This window comes from Martes martes (genome assembly GCF_963455335.1).
Source record: "Martes martes genome assembly, chromosome: 14".
Taxonomy (NCBI): domain Eukaryota; kingdom Metazoa; phylum Chordata; class Mammalia; order Carnivora; family Mustelidae; genus Martes; species Martes martes.
Window position 1 is genome coordinate 80,513,708 of NC_137902.1, and position 21,237 is coordinate 80,534,944.

A 21,237-nucleotide genomic window follows, 5' to 3' on the forward strand; every position below is an offset into this window, starting at 1 on the left:
CCGCGTTGGCTCACAGGCATTTTAAGTTCGATCTCTCTGAATCTGCAGTCATTATTTTGCCGTAAATGGATTCCTCCTTCAGTATTATCTCCCTTGCTGGTGTCACACACCGGCTGGTGCCCTAAGCCAGAAACCACAGAATCCTCTCAGGTGACCCGACTGTCCCAGCATGACACATTTCTTCTGCCAGGAAATGAAACGTGGACCGAATCCTGTGGTCAAGGCCACCCACCTTTGCCTCCTTTCTGACCTTTGGAAATCTGAAAAGCCAAACTGTTGTTTGTGGGAGAAACTAGGAAGGCAAAGGCCATCTTGTCTCTTCTCTATGACGTCATTTTCTGGAAGAGTCAAGGTCGTCATTGGCAATCAATTGCTGAACAAGTGTACTGTGCTGTTAGAGTCACTTTCTGGCTCGTTTCCTGGTCAGTGGTTGCCTTTGCTGTCAGGACGTGGTTGTCATTGTGCCTGTGGCTCACAGTCCTCCTTGGTATATGCTTCTAATCAGCTGTGGTCTGGGAAGTTAGAGCTTCCTTGAAAGGAATAGAAAGACAAGTCAGTAATGAATGAGTTTTCTCCCAAAGACTGAAGCCTTTGGCTCTGTGTTTAGCTGTTTCGGTTGGCTTGGAAGCCGTTTGTTCCCTATCTGTATTTTGTCTGTGTTCCTGAATGGTCTGACCTTTTTTTTTTCCCCTTCTGCTTCCATTTATTGTACCTTCTTTAAGAAATCCTTCCCTTGCCCTTCAGATGATGAATGAACTTCGCTGTCTTTCAAAATTTTGCCTTTTACACTTGCATTAATTTACCTGAAAACAGTATTTGTGGATGTTTTCAGGTAGGGGTCCAACTTCACATTTATGCCCCACGTGGATACCCAAATGTCCAGCTGTTACTTTCCAAATTCTCTGTTCTCTTCTCCTAGGCATTTGTGATACCTGCTCAGTCATAAATAAGTAGGCTTGTTTCTGGGATCTCTACGCCATGGTCAGTGTCCATCTTTGCCTGAATGGTTGACTTTTAAATAGAAACCCATTTCTTTGTGTTTGATAGCTTTTCCTATTATCTCATTTAAATTTCTCATGGAAAATTAAAAGCACATTAATAGCATATATTCATTTCAGATTTTCTATTTTGGGATGTGGTCATTCCCCCACCTTCTAGCTTAATTCATGCTGAGGAAACCCTCATCAGGTGACTGTAATTATCACAGATTGGAGTCAAATAACCTCTTAGAGCCTTAAACTTAATACCCATTATAATAAAACCACATCAAATCTGATGTAAGTAGACGTAAGTATTTAACTAGTTCACATTAGGTTATCTTCTTATACAACCTTTCTGTAATATGGCTATTCACCTGCTCCTGTTAAACCCTTTTGTAGCTGTGAAGCCCTGCACACTTAACATATGAAACACATACTCTATATTTGATGTATGTGTCATTCAACTTCAAGCAAGGAAAGAGAAAAAGTCAAACTGAACAGATTATCAAAACAAAATAAATCAGTAAAATCAATGCACATTCTACTGTACCCACAGAGACAAGGGCATGAGGCCAGCAGACCTCAAATACCCGCTCTCTGAAGAGAGAGCATCAGGCTGTACCCCTGACCTCCAGCTTGAAGATGAGTGTATGAGGACCCCATCTCCTCGTGCTCAGCTGTAAGGAGGTCTGTGAATTCCAAACCCCATCGGAAAGAGGAGGGGTATCAGCTTCAAGTCTCATAACAGTTGGCTTCTTCTCACTACGAGGAGGAATTTGTTACCCATCGTGGTGCTTGGTTTTATCTGTGCTAGCCAAACACAGATCTCTCCGCACAAAAAATAGCACCCCAGACAGCTTGGCTGCTAACGCGTCCTCCTTCCTTCTGCCCCATTTCCTGCCTGGAGCCCACCCTGTGGTGCTTCCTCCAGGTTAGGACTGTCCGTAGTAGACTTACAGTCAGTGTTGGATACTGTCTCCTCTTCTTTTATTTCTTATAAAGCTCTTTATTTTGAGATAATTATAGACCCACATACAGATTTAAGAAAAAATACAGAGCTCTCATGTACCCTTTCCCTGTTTCCCCCAGTGGTAACATCACGCAGAACTCTCCTAAGAGACCACACTGGGTATCCAGAGTGGGATACCACCGCCTCCGAAGATAACACCATAGCGGTGTTGCCGCAGCTGCAGAAACACACATTTCCGTCCTCACAGAGAGCTCTCCTGTCGCCCTTGGGTAGGCACACACTTGTCCTTCCTGGCAACCACTATGTGTTCTCTGTGTCTGTGATCTTGTCATTTCAGCAGTGTCCTTAAATGGAGTCATGAGTCACATCATCTTTGGGGACTGACCATTTCTCTGGGGATCCCTCCAGGTTACGGCATGTACCGACAGTTCATGCCTTTTTCCTGCTCAGCAGGATTCCTTGGTTTGAGTGTACGAGACTTTGTTCACCTGTTGAAGAGCATCTGGGTTGATTCCAGTTTGGGGCTCTTGTGACTAACACTACTATAAACGTTGGTGTACAGGGTTTTGTGTGAACATAAATCTTAATTTTTCTGGGATAAATGCCTAGGAGGACAATTGCTGAGTCATATGGTAGTTGCGTGTTAAGTTTTTTAAGAAACTGTACTAATTTCCAAAAGTGTGTTTCCGCCGGCAGTGTGTGGGTGATAGGATTTCTGAGCATCCTCGCCCTCATTTGCTGTTGCCACTATTTTTGATTTGAGCCGTTCTGGGAGTTGTATAGTGATGCCTCATTATGGTTTTGATGTGCATTTGCCTGATTATTGGTTAATGATGTTAGAAATACTTTCACATGCTTACTTGCCATTTGCCTATGTTTTTCAGCAAATCTCTTTCCATGTCGAAACCGTTTTCCAGTTGGATTGTTTGAGTTTATCCTGTGGAGTTTTGAGAGGTTTTTTTTGTTTTTTGTTTTTTGTTTTTTAAGTATACAATCTAAATGCTAGTCCTTTGTTGGATATATATTTTTCGGTCTTTCCTTCCACTCTGTAGCTTATCTTTTCATCCTCCTAACAAAATTTTCTTTAAAAAAAAAAAAGAGAAGGATTTATTTGAGAGAGCGTGCGCGCGTGTGCGTGTGTGTGTGTGTGAGTGTGAGCACACAAGCAGGAGGTTCGGAGGGAGAAGGAGAGAGAATCTCAAACAGACCTCGCGCCAAGCACAGAGCCTGACGTGGGGCTTGATCCCATGACCCCAAGATCATGGCCTGAGCCAAAACTAAGAGTCAGATGCCCAGTCGACTGTGCCACCAGATGCCCCCAAAATTTTCTACAAAGCAAAAGTTTTCAATTTTGACGAAGTCCAATTTATACGTTTTTTCTTTCTCTGGCTTGTTTTTTGGAGTCAAGCCTAAGAACTCTTTGCTTTTCCATAGATACTAAAGATTTTCCCCCAAATTTTATAGTATAATGTTTTGCCTTTAAGTCTGGGACCTATATTCAGTTAATTTTGCATAAGGTATGATATTCAAGTCATAGTGTCATTTTTTTTCCCTTTATGGATATCCGGTTGCTTCCTCTCCATTTGTTGAGAAGGCTAAGTTTCTGGCATGGAATTGTTTTTGCAGTTTTTTTTTTAAAGATTTCGTTTATTTATTTGAGAGAGATCGTGAACAGCGGGAAGGGTAGAGGAAGACGCAGGGCACCCAACACGGGCCTCGATCCAAGGACCCTGGGATCATGACCTGAGCCAAAGGCAGACGCTTAGCCAACGGAACCACCCAGGCACCCCTGTTTTTGCAGTTTTAAATTCTGTTGATGACTTAGTGTAGGTCTGCTTCTGGGTTCTCTGTTCTGCTCCATTGGTCTGTGTGTCTCCAAGTGTTGATACCATACAGACATCATTACTGCAGCTGCATAATGGGGCTTCAGATCAGGTAAAGTGATCCCTTAGCTCTTCGAGTTCTTTTGTCTTTCCATATAAACTGTAGGATAAGCTTGTCTATACCAAAAGCCTTGCCAGAATGGTGATAAAAACTTCATAAACGTGTCAGTTTGGGGAGAATTGACATCTTTACTGTGTCTAGTCTTCTAATCCTGGAACACAGTATATCTTTCCTTTATTTAGATTTTTTTGTTGTTGTTTTTTCCACTCAGCATTGTATACCTTACTAGCATTGAAGTCCTTCATGTGTATTGTTAGACTGACACCAAAGTAAATGTGTTTTTAAGATTTTATTTAAGAGAGCGAGAGCAGGAGTGCTCCCACAAGCAGGGGGCAGGAGCAAAAGGAGAGAGAGAAGCAGGCTCCCAGCTGAGCAGAGAGCTCCACACAGGACTGGATCCCGGGATCCCAGGACCATGACCCAAGCCTAAGGCAGAGGCTTCACCGACTGAATCGGTGCCACCTAAGTGTATTTTCTGAGCGATTGTGAGTGGCATTATGTTTTTAATTTTGATGCCCACCTGTTTGTTGTTAGTATTAGAAATACAGTTGATTTTTATATTCTGTAATCTTGACCTTGATGAATTCACTTACGGGTTGTAGGAGATTTTTGGTTTGGTTTTGTTTTTTGAGATTCCTTGAATTTTCTTGTATACAATCATATCACCTACCAATATGAACAGTTTTATTTCTTCCTTTTTGATCTGTGTGCCTTTGTTCCCCTTTCATGTCCTGTTGCACTAGCTGGAACTTACTGTGTGGTATTGAAAACCAGTGGTAAGTGCTGACGTTCTTACTGTGTTCCTGATCTTAGGGGGAAGTAGTCTCATCAGTAAGTATAAGGTTAGCTGTAGAATTGTTTAAATGCTCTTTATCAAGTTGAGGAAGTTCCTCTCTGTTCTTTTTTTTTCCCCCTAGGGAGTTTTATCACAAGCACGTGTTGACTCTTGTGAAATGCTTTTTCTGCACCGATCTGACTTCCCTTTTTTAGCCTATTAATATTGATTTTGAAATATTGAACTGCCTTTCACCTCTGAAATAAAGCCCACTTGGTCATAGTGTATAATTGTATTTATAAATATAAATATTTGTTAGTATTTTATTAAGTACTCAGAGATATTGTTCTGTAGTCTGTTTTGTTTCAATACTGTCGTCTGGTTTTTGGTTTTGGTGTAATAATATAAATATATAAATAAAATTTTGAATATTTTTATGCTATGTAATATGCATATATGTAGTATGTTACATAACTTAATATATACTTAATACATACTTACATTAACATATTACTTGCATATAGCATGTGAAACATCTCTAATATGTCAAATACATAATGTTAAAATTTTTAAATAAACAAAAACATATAGTAAGTTAAATAATAATAAATACCAGCTTCCTAAAATGACTTGGGAAGGTTTCCCCCTTATGTTTTCTCAAAGAGGTTGTGTAGAATTGTGTTCCTTTTTAAATATTTGATATAATTCTCTAGTGAAACCATCTCAGCCTGAATATTTTTTGTGAGTTTTAAAACTAACAATTCAATTTTATTAATCACTGTAGGGCTCTTTAAATTTTGTCTGTTTTATGTTCAGTGAGCTGTGGTACTTTGTGTTTTCAAAGAATTGACCCGTCTCATCTACGTTGTTAAACTAATGTGTGTGGAATCATTCACGTTACCCCTTGGTTATCTTTTTGATGTCTGCAGGGTCTGCAGTGATTGCTGTTTACTTCCTGAAATCAACTGTTTGTGTCTACTTCCCTTTACTTTGTCGGTCTTAGTTGTATAAGTGGATAAAAGGTAGCCCTCTATATTAGCCCCTATTTTGTTTTCTTCTTCACAGCAAGCTGGAACATTAGTTCGGAGTCTGCCAGCACTGCACTAAAATTCTTACACCCTAGGTCGCTTAAAATACAGCCCAAATAAGTATATTTTTAGCCATGTAGAGACTTCCTGCTTTGCATACCCTATGAAATTAACACTCACCATCTGCTAACCTTTGATAAACAAACTCAGGGGCTATTAAAGACCTCAAGCCACTGGCTGCCCACCAGACTGCTGGGTGACATCGTGTGGACACATAAAGCCCCTCTCCAGACCCTTCTCCCTCAGAAGTCCCCTGCCCTTGTCCCCTTCTGGGCACCTTGTCTGGAAGCTCTCCTCCCGTGAGGGATGTCCCCTCCAGGGCAGCCTGTCAGAGTGCTGCCCAAAGGAAGTGGATTGTGCCGTCTCCCAGTCATGTCTTTTTCCTGGATCGGCCCCTAATTCCTTGAACTCATCACAGTTTTGCTAGAAGTTTATCAGTTTTATTGATCTTCTCAAGGAGCCAGCTTCTGTCTCATGGATTTTCTCTTTTGTTCTCCTATTTTCAGTTTCATTGATTTCTGCCCCTTTTCATTTCCTTCCTTCTGCTTGCTTTAAGTTTATCCTCCTCTTCTTTTTCTCGGTTCTTGATGTTCTTGTTTCCTAATGTATGCATTTAGTGTTCTAAAGTTTCCGCTCAGCAGTGCTTTAGTTGTATCCCACAAATTTTGATAGGTTGTAATTTCTTTTCCATTCAGCCCAATATATTTGTTTGATTTCCCAGGAGACTTCCTTAAATCATAGATTATTTAGGGGCTCCTCTAAATCAGTTAAGCCTCTGCCTTTGGCTCTGGTTGAAATTCCTGGATCGAGCCCTACATCGGTCTCCCTGCTCAGCGAGGAGTCTGCTTCTCCCTCCCCGACTGCCCCCCGCCAACTCATGCTCTCTCTCTCGCTCTGCTCTCCCTTGCTCTCAAATAAATAAAATCTTTTAAAAAAAAGAGAAATCTTAGATTATTTAGAAATATGTTGGTTAGTATCCAAGTATTTGGAGATTTTCCTGTTGTCTTCATGTTACTGATTTTTAGTTTAATTACATTGTAGTTAAGAGAACACATTCTTGTGTGGTTTCCATTCTTTTAAATTTGTTGGGGTTTGTTTTGTGGCCCAAGATATAGTCTAACTTGATAATATGTCTCATTGGTCCTGGGAAAGAGTGTGTTCTGCTCTTGTTGGTGGAGTATTCTGTAAAAGTCAGCTAGATCACATTGGTTTACTATGAGTTTTTCCTTCTGTATCCTTGCTGATTTTTTCTCTAGTTCTCTCAGTTGTAGAGAGAAGGGTGTTGAGGTCCCCAACCGTAATTGTGGATTTGCCTGTTTTTCCTTTTAGTTCTGCCGGGTTTTGCTTGACATACACTTTATAGCTCTATTTTATTAGTTTTGGGTGTGGATTCCTGTCTTGCTGGTGGATTTATTCCTTTATCATTATGTAATAACCGTTTTGGTCTCAGGCAATCTTCCTTGGTATGAAGTCTGTTTTATCTGATAATAATAATGCTTTCCTTTGACTAATGTTTGCATGATACAGCTTTTCCCGTCCTTTCACTTTCAGCCTGCTTGTGTCATTCTAATCGAAGTGAGTTTCTTGTTGACAGCATATAGTCATGTCATGCTTTTTCATCTAATATGCCAGTTTTCGTCTTTTAATTGGGATATTTATAGTTTCCATTTATTGTAATTATTCATATATTAGGACTTATTTTTGCCAGTTTTTAATCTGCCCTGTTTTTCATTTCTTTTTCCAGTGTTCCTGCGGTTTATGTGAACATTTTTAAGAATTCTATTCACTTTATTTATATTTTTGAGTATATCTCTTTGTATAGGTTTTTTAAGGGTTGTTCTGTGTGTTACATTATAAATACATTTCACAGTCTACTGCTGTCTTCATTTTCTCCATTTGAGGGACATATAAAAACCTTACCTTCTTTTACACCTCTTTACTGTGTCCCACCTTTGATATAATTGTCTTAAATGTTTCCCCTCCTCGTATTTAGAATCACATAACTGTTATCCTTTTTGTTTAAACAGCCAGATCTGGTTTAGAAAGCACAATAGGAGAAGAAGAAAAGTCTATTGTATTTATCCTTTTTTTAAGTTTTTATTTAAGTAATCTCTACACCCAACATGGGACTCAAACTCATGACCTGCAGATCAAGAGTTGCTGCTCTTCTGCTGGAGCCGGTCAGGCGCCCCGGCTTAGATGTGTTTTTGTTGGCCGCGTTCTTCCTTCCTTCCTGACATTCTAGGCTCCTTTTATCATTCACTTTCTGTTCAGAGAACTTCTTTACCTCTTTTAAACATGCTTTTAGGATTGGTCTGTTAGGGACAAATTCTGTTAGGGTCCCCGCCACCCCGCCCCGCCCCCAAGAATGTCTCGATTCCCCCTTCATTCCAGACGGTCATTTTCACTAGATACAAGATTCTGGACAGAGAGTTCTCTGTCAGCCCTTGAAAAATGTGCCGCTTTCTTCTGGCCTCTGTGGTTTTTTGATGAAAAAATCTGCTGTCATTTGAATTATTTTTTCTCCTCTGTAGGCAAGCCATCATTTTCTCTGGCTTGTCATTTTCTCTGGCTGCTTTCAAGAACTTTTCTTTGTCTTTAGTTTTCAGAAGTTGAGTTAGGATGTATGTTGGCATAGATTTATTTAGATTTGTCCTTAGCTTTTTGAATCTGGATTCCTGTCTGTTGCCAGATTTAGAAAGTTTTCAGCCATTGTTTCTTCGAGTACTTTTGCAACCTTATTCTCTTTTTCCTCTTCTTTCCTGACTCCAGTGACACAAATATTAGAGCTTTTTTTTTTTTTTAATAGGATCAAGGGTTCCTGAGGCTCTATGCATACATTTTCAGTCTGTTTTCTCTTAGTTGTTTAGATTGGATACTTTCTATCATTTTGTCATCCAGTTCACAGATTGTTTCCACTGTCCCTTCCATTTTGCTATATTTTTCAATTCTAAAAATACCATTTGGTTCTTTATATCTGTTATTTCTTTGATAAGATTTTCTCTTAGCCACTGGTTTGTTTTTCATTTGTTTCAAGCATGTTTGTATTGTTGAAATATTTTTATATTTAAAACTCTTTTAAAAGATTTTAAGTTGCTTTAAAATTTTTGTCATCCATTTCTTCTTTCTTTAAGATTTTATTTATTTATTTGTCAGAGAGAGAGAGAAAGCACACAAGCAGGGGGAGCGGCAGGCAGAGGGAGAAGCAGGCTCCCTGCTGAGCAAGGAGCCTGATGTGGGACTTGATCCCAGGACTCTGGGATCATGACCTGAGCTGAAGGCAGACACTTAACCGACTGTGCCACCCAAGTGACCCTTGTCATGCATTTCTGATATTTCTGTCATTTGGGCATTGGAATCTATTTTTTTTTTCTTTCAGTTTGAGACCTTCCTGGTTCTCAGTATGTTGAGTGATTTTCCCTTGAAGCCTGGACATTTTTTATATTATGTTATAAGACTTGAGATCTTTATTTAAATTGTTTATTTAACTGGTTTCCACTCTTGGGCACAACCTCGTTACTGCCCGGTGAAGGTAGAAGTACATAGTCCGGGCTCGGCTTCCGTTGACCTGTGGGTGGAGGGAGTGCTCCTTGTTACTGCTCGGTGGGGCCGAGAGCGCCCACATTCCACATCTCCCACACCACCACCACCACCACCACCACAGGGGCTCGGGGTCTCTGCTGACATTGTAGGGAGGGCTGGGGGCGGCTCATAACCAGCTACCGGGAATGAGAGTCTTGGCTCTGTGCTGCTACACCACCCTGCTGTAATGAGGTTCTCCGGCCTCACTGGGGGACGTCTAGGCCCCCCACTCAGCCTTTGTTGGTATGGGTCGGGGTGGGGTCCCAGATTTACCTGTGCTGCTTGGCTGCAGTAGAGCCGTTGATATGTAAAAGTTTTTTCCTTGCTAGGCTGCCCTCACCTGGCTCTATTGCTACACAGAGCAGCTTTGGGACGGGAGGTGGGAGGGGTGGGGCTTTTTAAAATCTTCACCCTTTGCCATTTGCAGATTGCCAGCTTGTTCAGCTCCAAGTCTAGGGTATGTGAGGCGAAAGGAAAACCCAAAGAACTCACCCGTGTCCTTTCTCAGGCCCCGAGGTCCCTGGCCAGTCTGCCTTCTTTGCTACACTTTCAAAGTCTTCTTATGTTGCCTTTATATATACTGTCTAGTGTCTTAGGTTGTACTGGGCGGGAAGAAGTACTTCTGTCTCAGCTTCTGGAAACAGAGGTATACCTTGGCCTTGAGTATAATTTTTGTACATTGCATTCTACATTAGAGAGTTTTTGGTTTTGTGCTCCTCCTCTCAACACTGTGATTATCTCACTGCCTTCTGATCTTTGGGATAAGGAACCCTAATTTCTTTATAGGGAATTTTTCTGTTCTTCCTGATTGCATTTATAGTCTCAGTTCTTCCATTTCACTATGATGATGATGTGTTTAGGTGTGGACTTACTCTTATTTATCCTTCTCATGGGTCACAGTTATTTTGGATCTGATAGTCCCTTTAATTTTAATTCTGTTGAAATTCTAAGGCATGATTTCTTTTAATGTTGGCTCTATACCACATTCCCTATTTTCCTGTTCCCAAACACCAATTAGAACTGTACTGGACCTTTTCCTTTAATCCTCCATGTTGCTTAAACTCACACAGTTTCCTCTCCTCTCAACTCTTTGTTCCACCTTCTGGTAATTTTCTTCAGTCCCTATTCCAGTTAAATTTTCTCATTTTTGCTGATTTCTTTTTTTTTAAAACCCATCCATTCACTATTTAACTTTAAAGACTGCAATTTTTATCTCTGGACACATTCTAGAAATCTACCTATTTTTTCATATTACTTTATTCTTATAAATTCAGTTCCTTTTTTATGGTATTTTTCATCTTGGGTAGACATTTGACCCATGAATGACTCAGGCTTGAACTGTACATGTCCACTTCTATATGAATTTATTTACAGTACAGCAATGTAAATGTGTTTTCTCTTCATTATGACTTTCTTAGTAACATATTTTTTAGCTTACTTTATTGTGGGAATACAGTATATAATATATAACATAGAAAATATGTATTACTCTACTTATGTTATCAGTCTAGAGTGGACTATTAGTCAAGAGTGGACTGTTAGTAGTGAAGTATTTGGGGAGTCAAAGTTGTATGTGGGTTTTTCAGCTGCACAACATGGGAAGGGGGAGGGGAGTAGTGTCAGTGCCCCTAACCCCTATGTTGTTCAAGGATCAACTGTACTTTTTTAGGTTCCTTTTTTTTTTTTTTTTTTTTTAATCAAATTCTTGGAAGTGTAGTCTGTCTGCAGGTGGTGGACTTGTGATGGATTGTTTCCTTGAGTGTCTTGTAATTTTAGATTGTGAGCTCATCTTCAAGGAGCTGTAAATGTGAGAATCCTAATTCTTGGGTTGAGCACATGTCCTTCCAAAGTAATTCTTCCAGGCATCCTAGTCATGTCACTTTCATTCTTACTGTTGCTCAGTTCTTGATTTGGAGGTTCATTGTGCACATGTTTATGTAAATTTGAATTTCAAACCCACCTGTCTTACCAGCCCATGATTAGTCTTCAAAGGGAAATGTTTTTCACATTCATTAAAGAGGCCAGTCAGAGTGAAAGAAGTCTCCTCATCTCCCTGAGCTAGTGAATAGATGTTTTTCCTCCAGCCTACCCTTTCACTTCAGACCTGGTCTTGAGAAGAACTCAGAGTTAGCTCCCTACTCCCTCCTTCGCATGGCCACAAGCTCTTATGCTCTGTCCCATACACATTTTACACTCAATACTGACACATCTGGGCCCCTATTGCTTTTTTTCTGTTTCTTCTCTTTTCCAAGCATCTAGAATTTTCCTTTCTTTCCTAAAAGCTCAGCTGTGCTTTTTTTGTTTTTTAATGTATATTTTATCCAGCATTTCTAGATGTTTGACCCAAAAGGGTTTTCAAACAAAAAGATTTTCTACTAAAGTACAAATACTTACCTGTTTGAGCTACAAGATGTAGAGTATGAAGAGTTTGTTGGAGGGGCCCCTGGGTAGCTAAGTTGGTTAAGCATCTGACTCTTGGTTTCAGTTCAGGTCATGATCTCAGGGTCATGAGATCAACCCCCCGCATCAGGCTCTACACTCAGCAACTGAGTCTGCTTGTGATTCTCTCCCTCTCTGCCCCTCCCCCTGCTCTCTCAAAAAAATACATAAATCTTTTAAAAAGTGTGTTGGAGGAATTTTTACATATGGAAACTACATGTCTTCCTTGTCTTTTGCCCAGCAAGGTGCAGTTCAGTGGATATGTTCCTCTTTTGTCTGTTGGAGCTTTTGTACAATCTAGATAATAGGTACCATAATAAAGTGCATTTAAGCCAAATTTCCAAAGCAGAAAATAACAGTGGAACAGGAATCAAGCCAAAGTCCATGTCTAGATACGTGAGTTTTGTTCTAGAATCACATAGATTTGTGATACTCATTTTTCTGTATACATACGAAACATAAGAAATATTTCCATTTGCATATAGAAATTCTTTTCATTCTCAGTATTTGCTGTTCACTACATATGGGCAGCATCTTTATTTGGCTCTCACCTTTTTCTCTTGGCAACTTATATGGTTGACTCTTGAGCAACAAAGGGGTTAGGGGCACCAAACCTCTGCATAGTTGAAAATCTGCATATAAATTCTGACTCCCCAAAAAATTAACTCTTAATATCCTACTATTGTCTGGAGCCTTACTGATAACATAAACAATCACTTAACACATATTTCTGATGTATTATATAACAGATTTTTACAATAAAACAAGCTAGAGAAAAGAAAATGCTATTAAGAAAATCACAAGGAGGTAGGCGCCTGGGTGGCTCAGTCGGTTAAGTGTCCCACTCTCGGTTGCAGCTCAGGTCATGATCTTGTGGTTGTGGGACTGAGCCCTGAGTAGGGGCTCAGTATATGGAACCACGTTCTCATGTATATGGAACCACGTAGTCATTCAAGGGCAACTTTACAATGTATTGGGCTTTATATTTTAAATAGAAGAAGATATTGAACAAGACTGAGAAATTCCAGGGTTTCCATTTTAACCTGGCAATCTTAACCTTTGATTTCTTAGGTTATAAAAGCTGTTCAGTGAGCATGATTAGATTTGGCATGTTTTGTTTTGTGTGCCTGTGTAGTAAAATTACATAAGATTTGCCACTTTCCCCATTTTTAAGTCTACAGTTCATTTGTATTACGGACATGCACATTGTTGACAACCATTGCCACAATCTATCTCCAGAACTTTTCCATCTTTCCATACTGACACTCATGTCCGTTAAACAATACCTCCTCATTCCCCGCCTTCCCCAGGCACTGGCAGCCGCGATTCTACTTTCTGTCCCCGAATCTGACTAATGTAGGTACAGTATGTAAATGGAATCATACAGTGTTTCTCCTTTTGTGACTGGAATGTTTCCCTTAGCTAATGTCTTTGAGGGTCAACCTTGTTGTGACATGTGTCAGAATTTCCTCATTTTAAAGGCTGAGTAACATTCTAGTGTATATGCCATATTTTGTTTATCCATTTATCTATAAATGGGTTGCTTCTTTTTGGCTTCTGTGATCATGAATGTGGCATGCTTTAAAATCATGCGGTAAGAAGCGTAAAACTCGTTATGGTTAAATGCTGACAATTCTGATATCATTGTCCTGTAGGTTTATTGCCTGTAACCATGGGAAAATCATGAGAGGTTAAATAGGCTTCATCTCTGAGTGATGATGAATATAGTTCTGAAGAAACAGGGCTAGGCTGAATGTCAGCAAAGAAATAGGCCATTTGGACTTACGTTGGGGAGAGAGGAGCCAGGGCCAGGGGAGCTTGGTCTGGGTTTGGAAAAGGTTTGTGGAGGTAATGCTTTCACAGGTGCAAACCAGGGAGCCAGGGACAGACCAGTGCCTTCAGGGCCACAGAATAAGTCCAGCTGTGGGGGGCGGGGGGCGTAGGGGGCTCGTGATGGTGGGGTTCTGATCAAGGTGTGAGGGGTGGGGGAGGGAGTGGGTCCTCTGCAGCTCCTAGTCTCAGCAGAACTAAAGTTCTCTGCTAAACAGAAGAAGCAAAATTAATCATTTAGAACACATGGGGCTACTGATGCTACATCATGCTAATTTAATTAAAATTTTACTGGAGAGTCTTCGTTTCCATTATATGGAAAATAATATTCCGAATTAAATATATTACTCTGTGTAAAGAAGAAAGGAAGAATTCTTACTACACTGAATGAGACAAATTTCCCACTTCGAATACCCAAACTTGGCTTAAGCTGTCCTTCCCACGAGTTACAGATAAGGGAATAGAAGCGAGACCACAAAAAAATCTTCAGGGGTGGGGGAAACATACCTGTTTTTAAAAAGAAGAAGGGAGTGGATTTCTCAAAGCCTAGAAGTTTCCCAGGGTTTTTCTTTTATACAGAAAACTCTTGAAATTTCTAGACTAGTTTTGTCACTGCTTATACATATTTCTTTATGACTAGTAAAGGGACAGATTTTATTCGCTATAAGAATAGTCTTCAAACTTCCGATATCAAAGGAAATTTTCCCAAGAGCGGAGTTCAGAAAACCACTGAGAGTTGGCATATGTGCCCAATACCAAAAAGGTGAAAAGATGAGTTGACATGTTTTTTGTTGTTTTCACAGAATAGTTGCCTCTTTTTTCTGTTATATTAACAAGTAAGATTTTGCTAACTTTTTTTGATCATAGTCTAAGGATATATTTGTAGCACATGTTTTAAAGTTATTTTTCATGATCTCTTTTTGTTTTTCAGATTTTTTGTTTAAGTTCTTGGTTATTGGAAATGCAGGAACTGGCAAGTCTTGCTTGCTTCATCAGTTTATAGAAAAAAAATGTAAGTGACATCAGATGGTCCGTGTTTCATGCATGTCTTCCCCTGAGAGTGCTCTCATGCTCAAATTTGTTTATAGCAAAACTTCTGAATATTATTTCAGGAAAAATGTTATAGTTTAAAAGTATGTTAAAATCATATTAAAAGTTTATGTTATGTTAAGCTTCTAGCAGCATGACTGAGTTTTTTATTAAGTTATTTCTGTTTTATGGTGGTTCATTGTTCAATATATTATCATACTGTACATTTTCCAGATACTCTAATACATTCCAGATATCAAAAATACAACATGGTGAGGCAGAAGGCCACAGAGGACTTTCCTGCCCTGACAGGGAGCCGCCCAGGAAGCCCGAGTAGTACATTATAGATAAAAGAGTCCTCTTGGGTCCTCGGTGGCCTTGTACTATAGTGAAGGTGGTTATTGTCATCAGTTCTGTTTTGTAGGTTTAGGAAACAGGTTTAGAGCAGTTGGGTGTGTGCCTTTGGGAACGTACCCTAGAGTTGGTTAGACTCAACCAACAGACCCATCTTTTTGCCATTGACTTACACTGTTTTGGTAAGGGAAGTTGAATATTTTATTCCAAGGTAGTATCAAAGACTTGTAAGTTGAAAGACCCTTAAAATGAACAGTGCTTTTACAATCATGGGAAGAATTGTGGAGGATGACCTATTTCACAGCAGTCGGGGGAAGACACAAAAAATAATTAATTTCACGTACTGCGTGTGCACTTAAGTGGTGGTGGGTCCCATGGGGAAACAGACAGCAGAGGGAGTTCTTGGCAAGGAGCTTTGAGAAATACTATAGGAACGTATTCTGCTATTTCCGTGTTCATTGCCCAAGAGCTTGATGGGACCCCTGTCTCGTGACACAGAGCCCACACGGGCTAGTCACAGAGCCAATCCTCAGTGAATGTAACAAGTATTTCCTCATTGGGCGGTCCAGGTCTCTTCACAAGGTGCCAAGACTGCACTGTAGCGTCTCAGAAAAAAGTGCCCCGAGGACGTTGGGCGCAGAACCCCCCCTGCCTATCTTTGTGTCCGCTCCCTGTGGAGACAGTCCTCCCCTAACTCCTCACCATGGCGACGTGTGTGTTGGGTTAGTCTGCATGGTCGACGCATAATGGGAAAGGCTCCACTTGATTGGTCCTGTGGCCGTGCCGTAATCAGGATGCCCTTGGACTTCAGCCATCACCTTCTGATGCTTTTACTCTGAGGTTTCTCGATAGCTTGAATTCTAGAATGTCCACATTAGTTCCCCATCCTCTGGGACAGGCTGGTGTGGTCAGTATTAGCTGGTCAGTCCCCCACCCCCGGCCCCAGGAAACACTCAGCACACCTCAAGTGGCATTGGTGATTTCTAGCACACTTAGATTCTGCCCTACGGTTAAGAAGTGTAGGTCAGTCATGGGCTGTGTAGCCGTGTTATTAGTGATAACTCGGCTCTTCATCCCCCACAAGGGCTTTTTTCACAGACAGTTCATTCCGGGTGGGTTTCGCGAGCTGCTCCTTTTGCCTGTCTCTCTCCAACGAGTTCATTCCAGATCACTGTCATACAACCCGCAAATTCATGGAAACTCAATAGCTATAATGTGCTCAGAATTTTTGTTGTTCAGTTTTGTTTTGTTTTGTCTGTCTTTTCCTCTTTTTCCTTTAATATTTGGTGTCCGTCAAGTTCCTTTCAGGGGCTACAGTCCTTTTCCTTCCCTTTTATTTCTCTGGCGTAGTTACCTATTCAGGTGGGGACAGTCACCGCCTCAATACTGACAGTCACACCTCAGTGACAGACCTGTTCCTGGGCTGTCAGCCCTCCAGACTGGCCCCCAGGTACCTTACGCCGTCCCCACACGTGAGTGCCCTCGCAGCGGACAGGTGGCTGTGACTGCCTGCCGCGTGGCCACCTCCAGGCCTAGGCTTTACAATGGATGGTTCGCTCTAGGGGTTTTGTGAAAGAGCCTTAGCACCTCCTCCAGAGTAGGAACTGTAGTGTTTTCTGTTTAAAATGGTGTGTTGTTCTTATCAGCTGACCACTGGAAAAATGAAAGGCTACAGTAAATTACATTTCCATTGACTTTAGCCCTTGATTTTGCTTGTTTAAATCTGTAAGTCTGTTTCTTTAATGGTCTCAAATTAAATATCTTGTTCTTTTTCTTTTTCAGTCAAAGATGACTCAAATCATACAATAGGAGTGGAATTTGGTTCAAAGATAATAAATGTTGGTGGTAAATATGTAAAGTTACAGATATGGGATACAGCAGGCCAAGAACGATTCAGGTAGCTTTCTCTCTAATGTAATAAAAATATTTGAAAATTGGATTTGAAATAACCAATTATAGTCTCTTTATGTGTACATGTATATAGTCTCCTTCCCTGCACGGATTTCAGAAACTTCACCTCCAGAAGCTTTAAGACAAGCCAAAAGTCAAGGTTTCTCCATGCAGCATTGATTTACTAGAGAATGCATTAGAGTCTCTGGAGTGAATGCCTCTCCTGTAGAGGCTGATTTATTCTTTGGGACTAGTGAGTACATTAGAGGGTGTGGTATTGTGTACTCTACAGTATACTTTAGATTGAAATGAAGGCAAAGGAGTAGCACAGCAGTTTTTCTCTTCACTTTTACAGGAGAATTTTTAAAAACCTCTTTTGGCATTTTTGTTTTGTTTTATATTAACTAGAGCATGTTCTGTTGGTTGATATGCATTCCACCAAATACTCTGTCCTGCACATTTTTGTTACACTACAGTCATAACTGATGTTTGGCAGGATGACCCCAGATCACTGCAGGTGAGATTACGTGTTTAATATTCTGTAACTACTAAAGCAGGGAAGTGGATTAGTATTTTAGTTGTGGATTTTGAAGAGATACTCAAAGTCAAAACAGAACAGATATGCAGTTTTAAAACTTAGTTACGTAAAACTCACTCTCACTGATAGCATTAAAGTCAGGTGTATATTATATTTGAAATGGTCAATAATTGCTTCAAAAAATTTTAATCACAGTTATTCTACTGGAACCACTGATTAAACATTGTGGATTCAAGCCAGACTTAATGTGTTTTTCCCCCAAACCCTTACTAAAATGACTATAAAACAACTGAAATGGCATTTACTCACAAAGACCTAGAAAGGGAGAGTACATAATGATGATGAAGCGATTTCCCCCCAAAAAACCCAAATGTCAGTGATCCGGAATGGATGCTGAGTGCCTGAAAGCCGAGGGAGCTGCATCTCCAGGGCCTGTCCTGGGGGAAGGGCGGCAAGCGGGGGCTGCGTCCTCCTGCTGAGTCCCAGAAAAAGTCAGGATGTGGGAGCCTCGGGTTCTGCAGGAGGGAGGGTTGAAGTGTTTCTGTCTGCCTGTGTAGGCACCCACAGGAGGAGAAGTTCAGTCTCTGAGTTGAAATAGGGTCAGGACTCAGAGGTCCTAAGGCCAGCAGAGGGCAGGGATGAGGGAAGGATGAGAAAAGGGAAATTTGTGCAAGTTTGCGACCCCAAGCCTCTCCCCACTTCTTCCCGGTTGCCGGCATCCGGGTGTGTATGTGTTCTCAGGCAGGGGAAACGGTTTTTCTCTCCAGAAAAATGAATAGCTCCAGAGGAAAGGCCAAAATATACGAACGTGTTGGCTCCCCCCAGTAAAGTAGCCACTCACTGTAATTTTCCACCAAAGAAATGAGATCCCCGATGTACCGGGCCCACCTCACACCAAATGCTTGAGTGGATGGGGGGACAGTCCCAGCTAGTATGTATCATGTGAAATTTTGGAGGACGTGGATGAACTGAAGATACAAACAGATCCCAAGAAAAAAAGAAACAGTCCCACTGAAGGACTCGCAAGAGGAATGGCGTTATACCGTTCCGCAGCAACTTGCCCAGGCTCGAAGGCACTGAAGCCTTGCCCTCCTCACTCAGCGTGGAAAGTTCCTCTCCAGCCGAAACACCAAGCTTGGCCAAACTGTCAGTCAAGTGTGAGAATTAAGGCAGAAGAGCTATAGATATTCAAGAATAGGGGAAACAAAGGCCATCTTTTCACGTATTCTTAGAAATTACAGGAGGAGATACTTCGTCAACGCAAGGAAGTAAACCCTGAAAGAGGAAGGTGAAGTCCAGCCAACAGGGGACCCGGCCGGGGAGGCAAGCCCGGACGGGGGGCAGCGCAGCCGTCAGGGGGTGCTGCCCGACGGGAGGGGGAGGGGGAGGTGCAGGGAAGATTCTTGTCAAGGCAGGAAGGCAGCAAGCCCTGAAGCTCGTAGTCAGAGGGTTTCACAGCGTTTTGTAGAAAGATGGAAGCAAATACCAGGAAGACAAAACTAAGATCCATGAAGGTGGGGACATGTGTATTTTGTTGTTGTTGCTCCTCCAAAGCCCATGTAGCACATGGATGTTCAACGTGGATTCCATGAATGACCGCATTTAGGAAATCAGCCAGATCTGAAGACGGCCTTGGGAAGTGGGGCTCCCGGGAAGAGTGCGGCCGGAGACCGCAGACTGCAGCGTGGGGCCCGTTAGCGGTCTTTGCTTTTCAAACTAGGTGGCTGTACTACTCTGGTTTAAACTACTTTCAGAAAATTAAATACCTCAGAAAAGTACTTTCCTTAAGCATTTAGCTTGTATACCTGAGTAATTTGTTAGATGGCATGTGTCAAGGTGAGATGAATGACGGTGAAGTCAACGACTCAGCATGGGTGTAACTTAGTTTCTCTTGAGGAGAACCCTTACGTACCTCTTTCTCTAGAAACCTGCTCGTTTCTAGAAACTAAAATAGAAAAAAAGTTGCCTATTCACGTATGTGGAAAAGAAGCCTCCCTCCAACTTGGAGCGGGAACCCCAGGGAGAACTCGCCATCCGGTCCTCCTCACGCGGCGCCTGCCATTTCTTAAAGCATGTGCCCGTCTGCAGCGCGGTCTCCAGGTGGAAAGGGGGAGCTTCAGGCCACCTATCTGCCTTTGGAGTTTAGGAGCTAAAAATACATTGAAAAATAGCTGCTCTTTTCAAAGTGTCGAAGTTGTAATGAGTCCTTTTGTTTATTTTTGATAAGGTCCCCAGTTCTCTTTTCGCCCTGAAGGGAAGCAGTGTTCTGTGGTGCCCATTTTCTGACACCAAATGAGGGGGGCGGGGTTTCCCACACCAGTTCTCCAGCATCAAGTCTGCGGCCAACAATTCAACTAGTTCCGATTATCTGGAGTTGGCAGCAGGCCGCAGAGGCTAAGGGCGCCATCCTGCAGACCCGCTCCCACTTCATGCAGTCATAGGCCCCATGACCCACCCCCAGGCTCAGCAGTTTGTTAGAGTGACTCCCAGAACTTAGGAAAGCGCCGTATTTACTGCTGCCGGATCATCACAAAGGGTGGAACCCAGGAGCAGCCAAATGGAAGAGCTGCACTGGGCGCTGCTGTGGGAGTTGAGTGCTGAGCTCCCAGGCCCTCCGTGGGCGCACTACCCTCCCAGCACCTCCAGGTGTTCACGAATCAGAAGCTCTCTGACCTCCATCATTTAGGGTCTCTCATGGAGGCTTCAGGAGGTAAACAGGACTGATTAAATCGTTGCCACTTGGAGACTGAACTCAGTCTCCAGCCCCTGAGCACCAGGAGCATTGTAGGTCTTGATGAGGAATTGGCTTGCTCAGGTGGATGGACCAAGGGACACAAGTGGCAGTGGGGACATGCGTGGTGTGGGGCCACCAGGCACAGGTAACCGCAGGAATCCAGCCAGAGACTCGGTGATTTGGATTATGGTGGCACCGGTGAAGACGGCAGGACCTGCACAGTACAGGCTGTGTCCTGTTATTGAGACAGAACCCGACTCATGGGTCCGGCATGGAGATCGCAAAAAAGAGGAGGCGAGGGTAAACGCGGAGCTTTCTGGCGGTATAAACAGAGGGTTGGCGGTGCCCTCCCCGCCCCAAACCAGGATGGACCTGCAGCCTGGAAACCGAAGTGTTCTGTCTTACAAATGTGACATGGGACATGTTTAGGAGGCAGTCACATGGAGACGGTGGGGCCGTGGCCGGATCTTACAGAAGTAGTCGGGGCTGAAGAGGACATTGGAGTCAAGGTGTGAGGACGAAAGAGAACGCAGGACCGAGCCCCAGCGCTGAGGAACTCCGGTACGAACAAGGCCCGCCTGGGAGAGGGACCCAGAGCTCCAGGAGGAGAGCGGGCCGGTGAGAGAGGAGGCCGTTGTAGCTGCAGAGGTAGAACGAGGGAGGCATTCAGGGAAGGCTGAGGACCAGGAAATGCCGCTGGGCTCAGAGCTGTGGAGTAAGACCCCAGAGAGGAGGTGAGGAGAAGGAAAGAGCGGGCCAAGACGACTCCTCGGAGGAATCCGGATCCAGAGACGCGCTCTGGAAGCACAGTGCCGCGCATCTTCTTGTATTTTAAGATGGGAGGTGCCAGAGCACATTTTATGGTGCTAATGGGGAAAATATCTAACGAGGAAGGAGAGACTGATGATGCCACAAAGTGTTAGTGAAACTAACCCACAGGACTGGAGAACAGCTAAGGTGCTCGGAGGTGCTCGGTGTGGATAGGTAAGCTAGGTAAAGTCCTGTTTCCTTGGTAGTAAGCGGAGAGGGGCTGGAGGGAAGGACTGGGGGGCGGGGGTGGCTGTGGGTTCCTGGTTGGAAGATG

The 21,237-nt window shown here is 42.4% G+C and overlaps 1 protein-coding gene across 2 annotated transcripts in view; it reads left to right on the top strand.

Moving 5' to 3' along the window:
- The window catches only part of RAB4A (RAB4A, member RAS oncogene family), a 46,272-nt gene that overhangs the window by 11,362 nt on the left and 13,673 nt on the right, over positions 1-21,237 (top strand). For both annotated transcript variants that reach the window (XM_080822911.1, XM_080822912.1), the window contains exons 2-3: positions 14,540-14,620; positions 16,774-16,888. In XM_080822911.1, the coding sequence (XP_080679037.1) occupies positions 14,540-14,620; positions 16,774-16,888 (196 nt within the window). The remainder of the gene's footprint in view (positions 1-14,539; positions 14,621-16,773; positions 16,889-21,237) is intronic.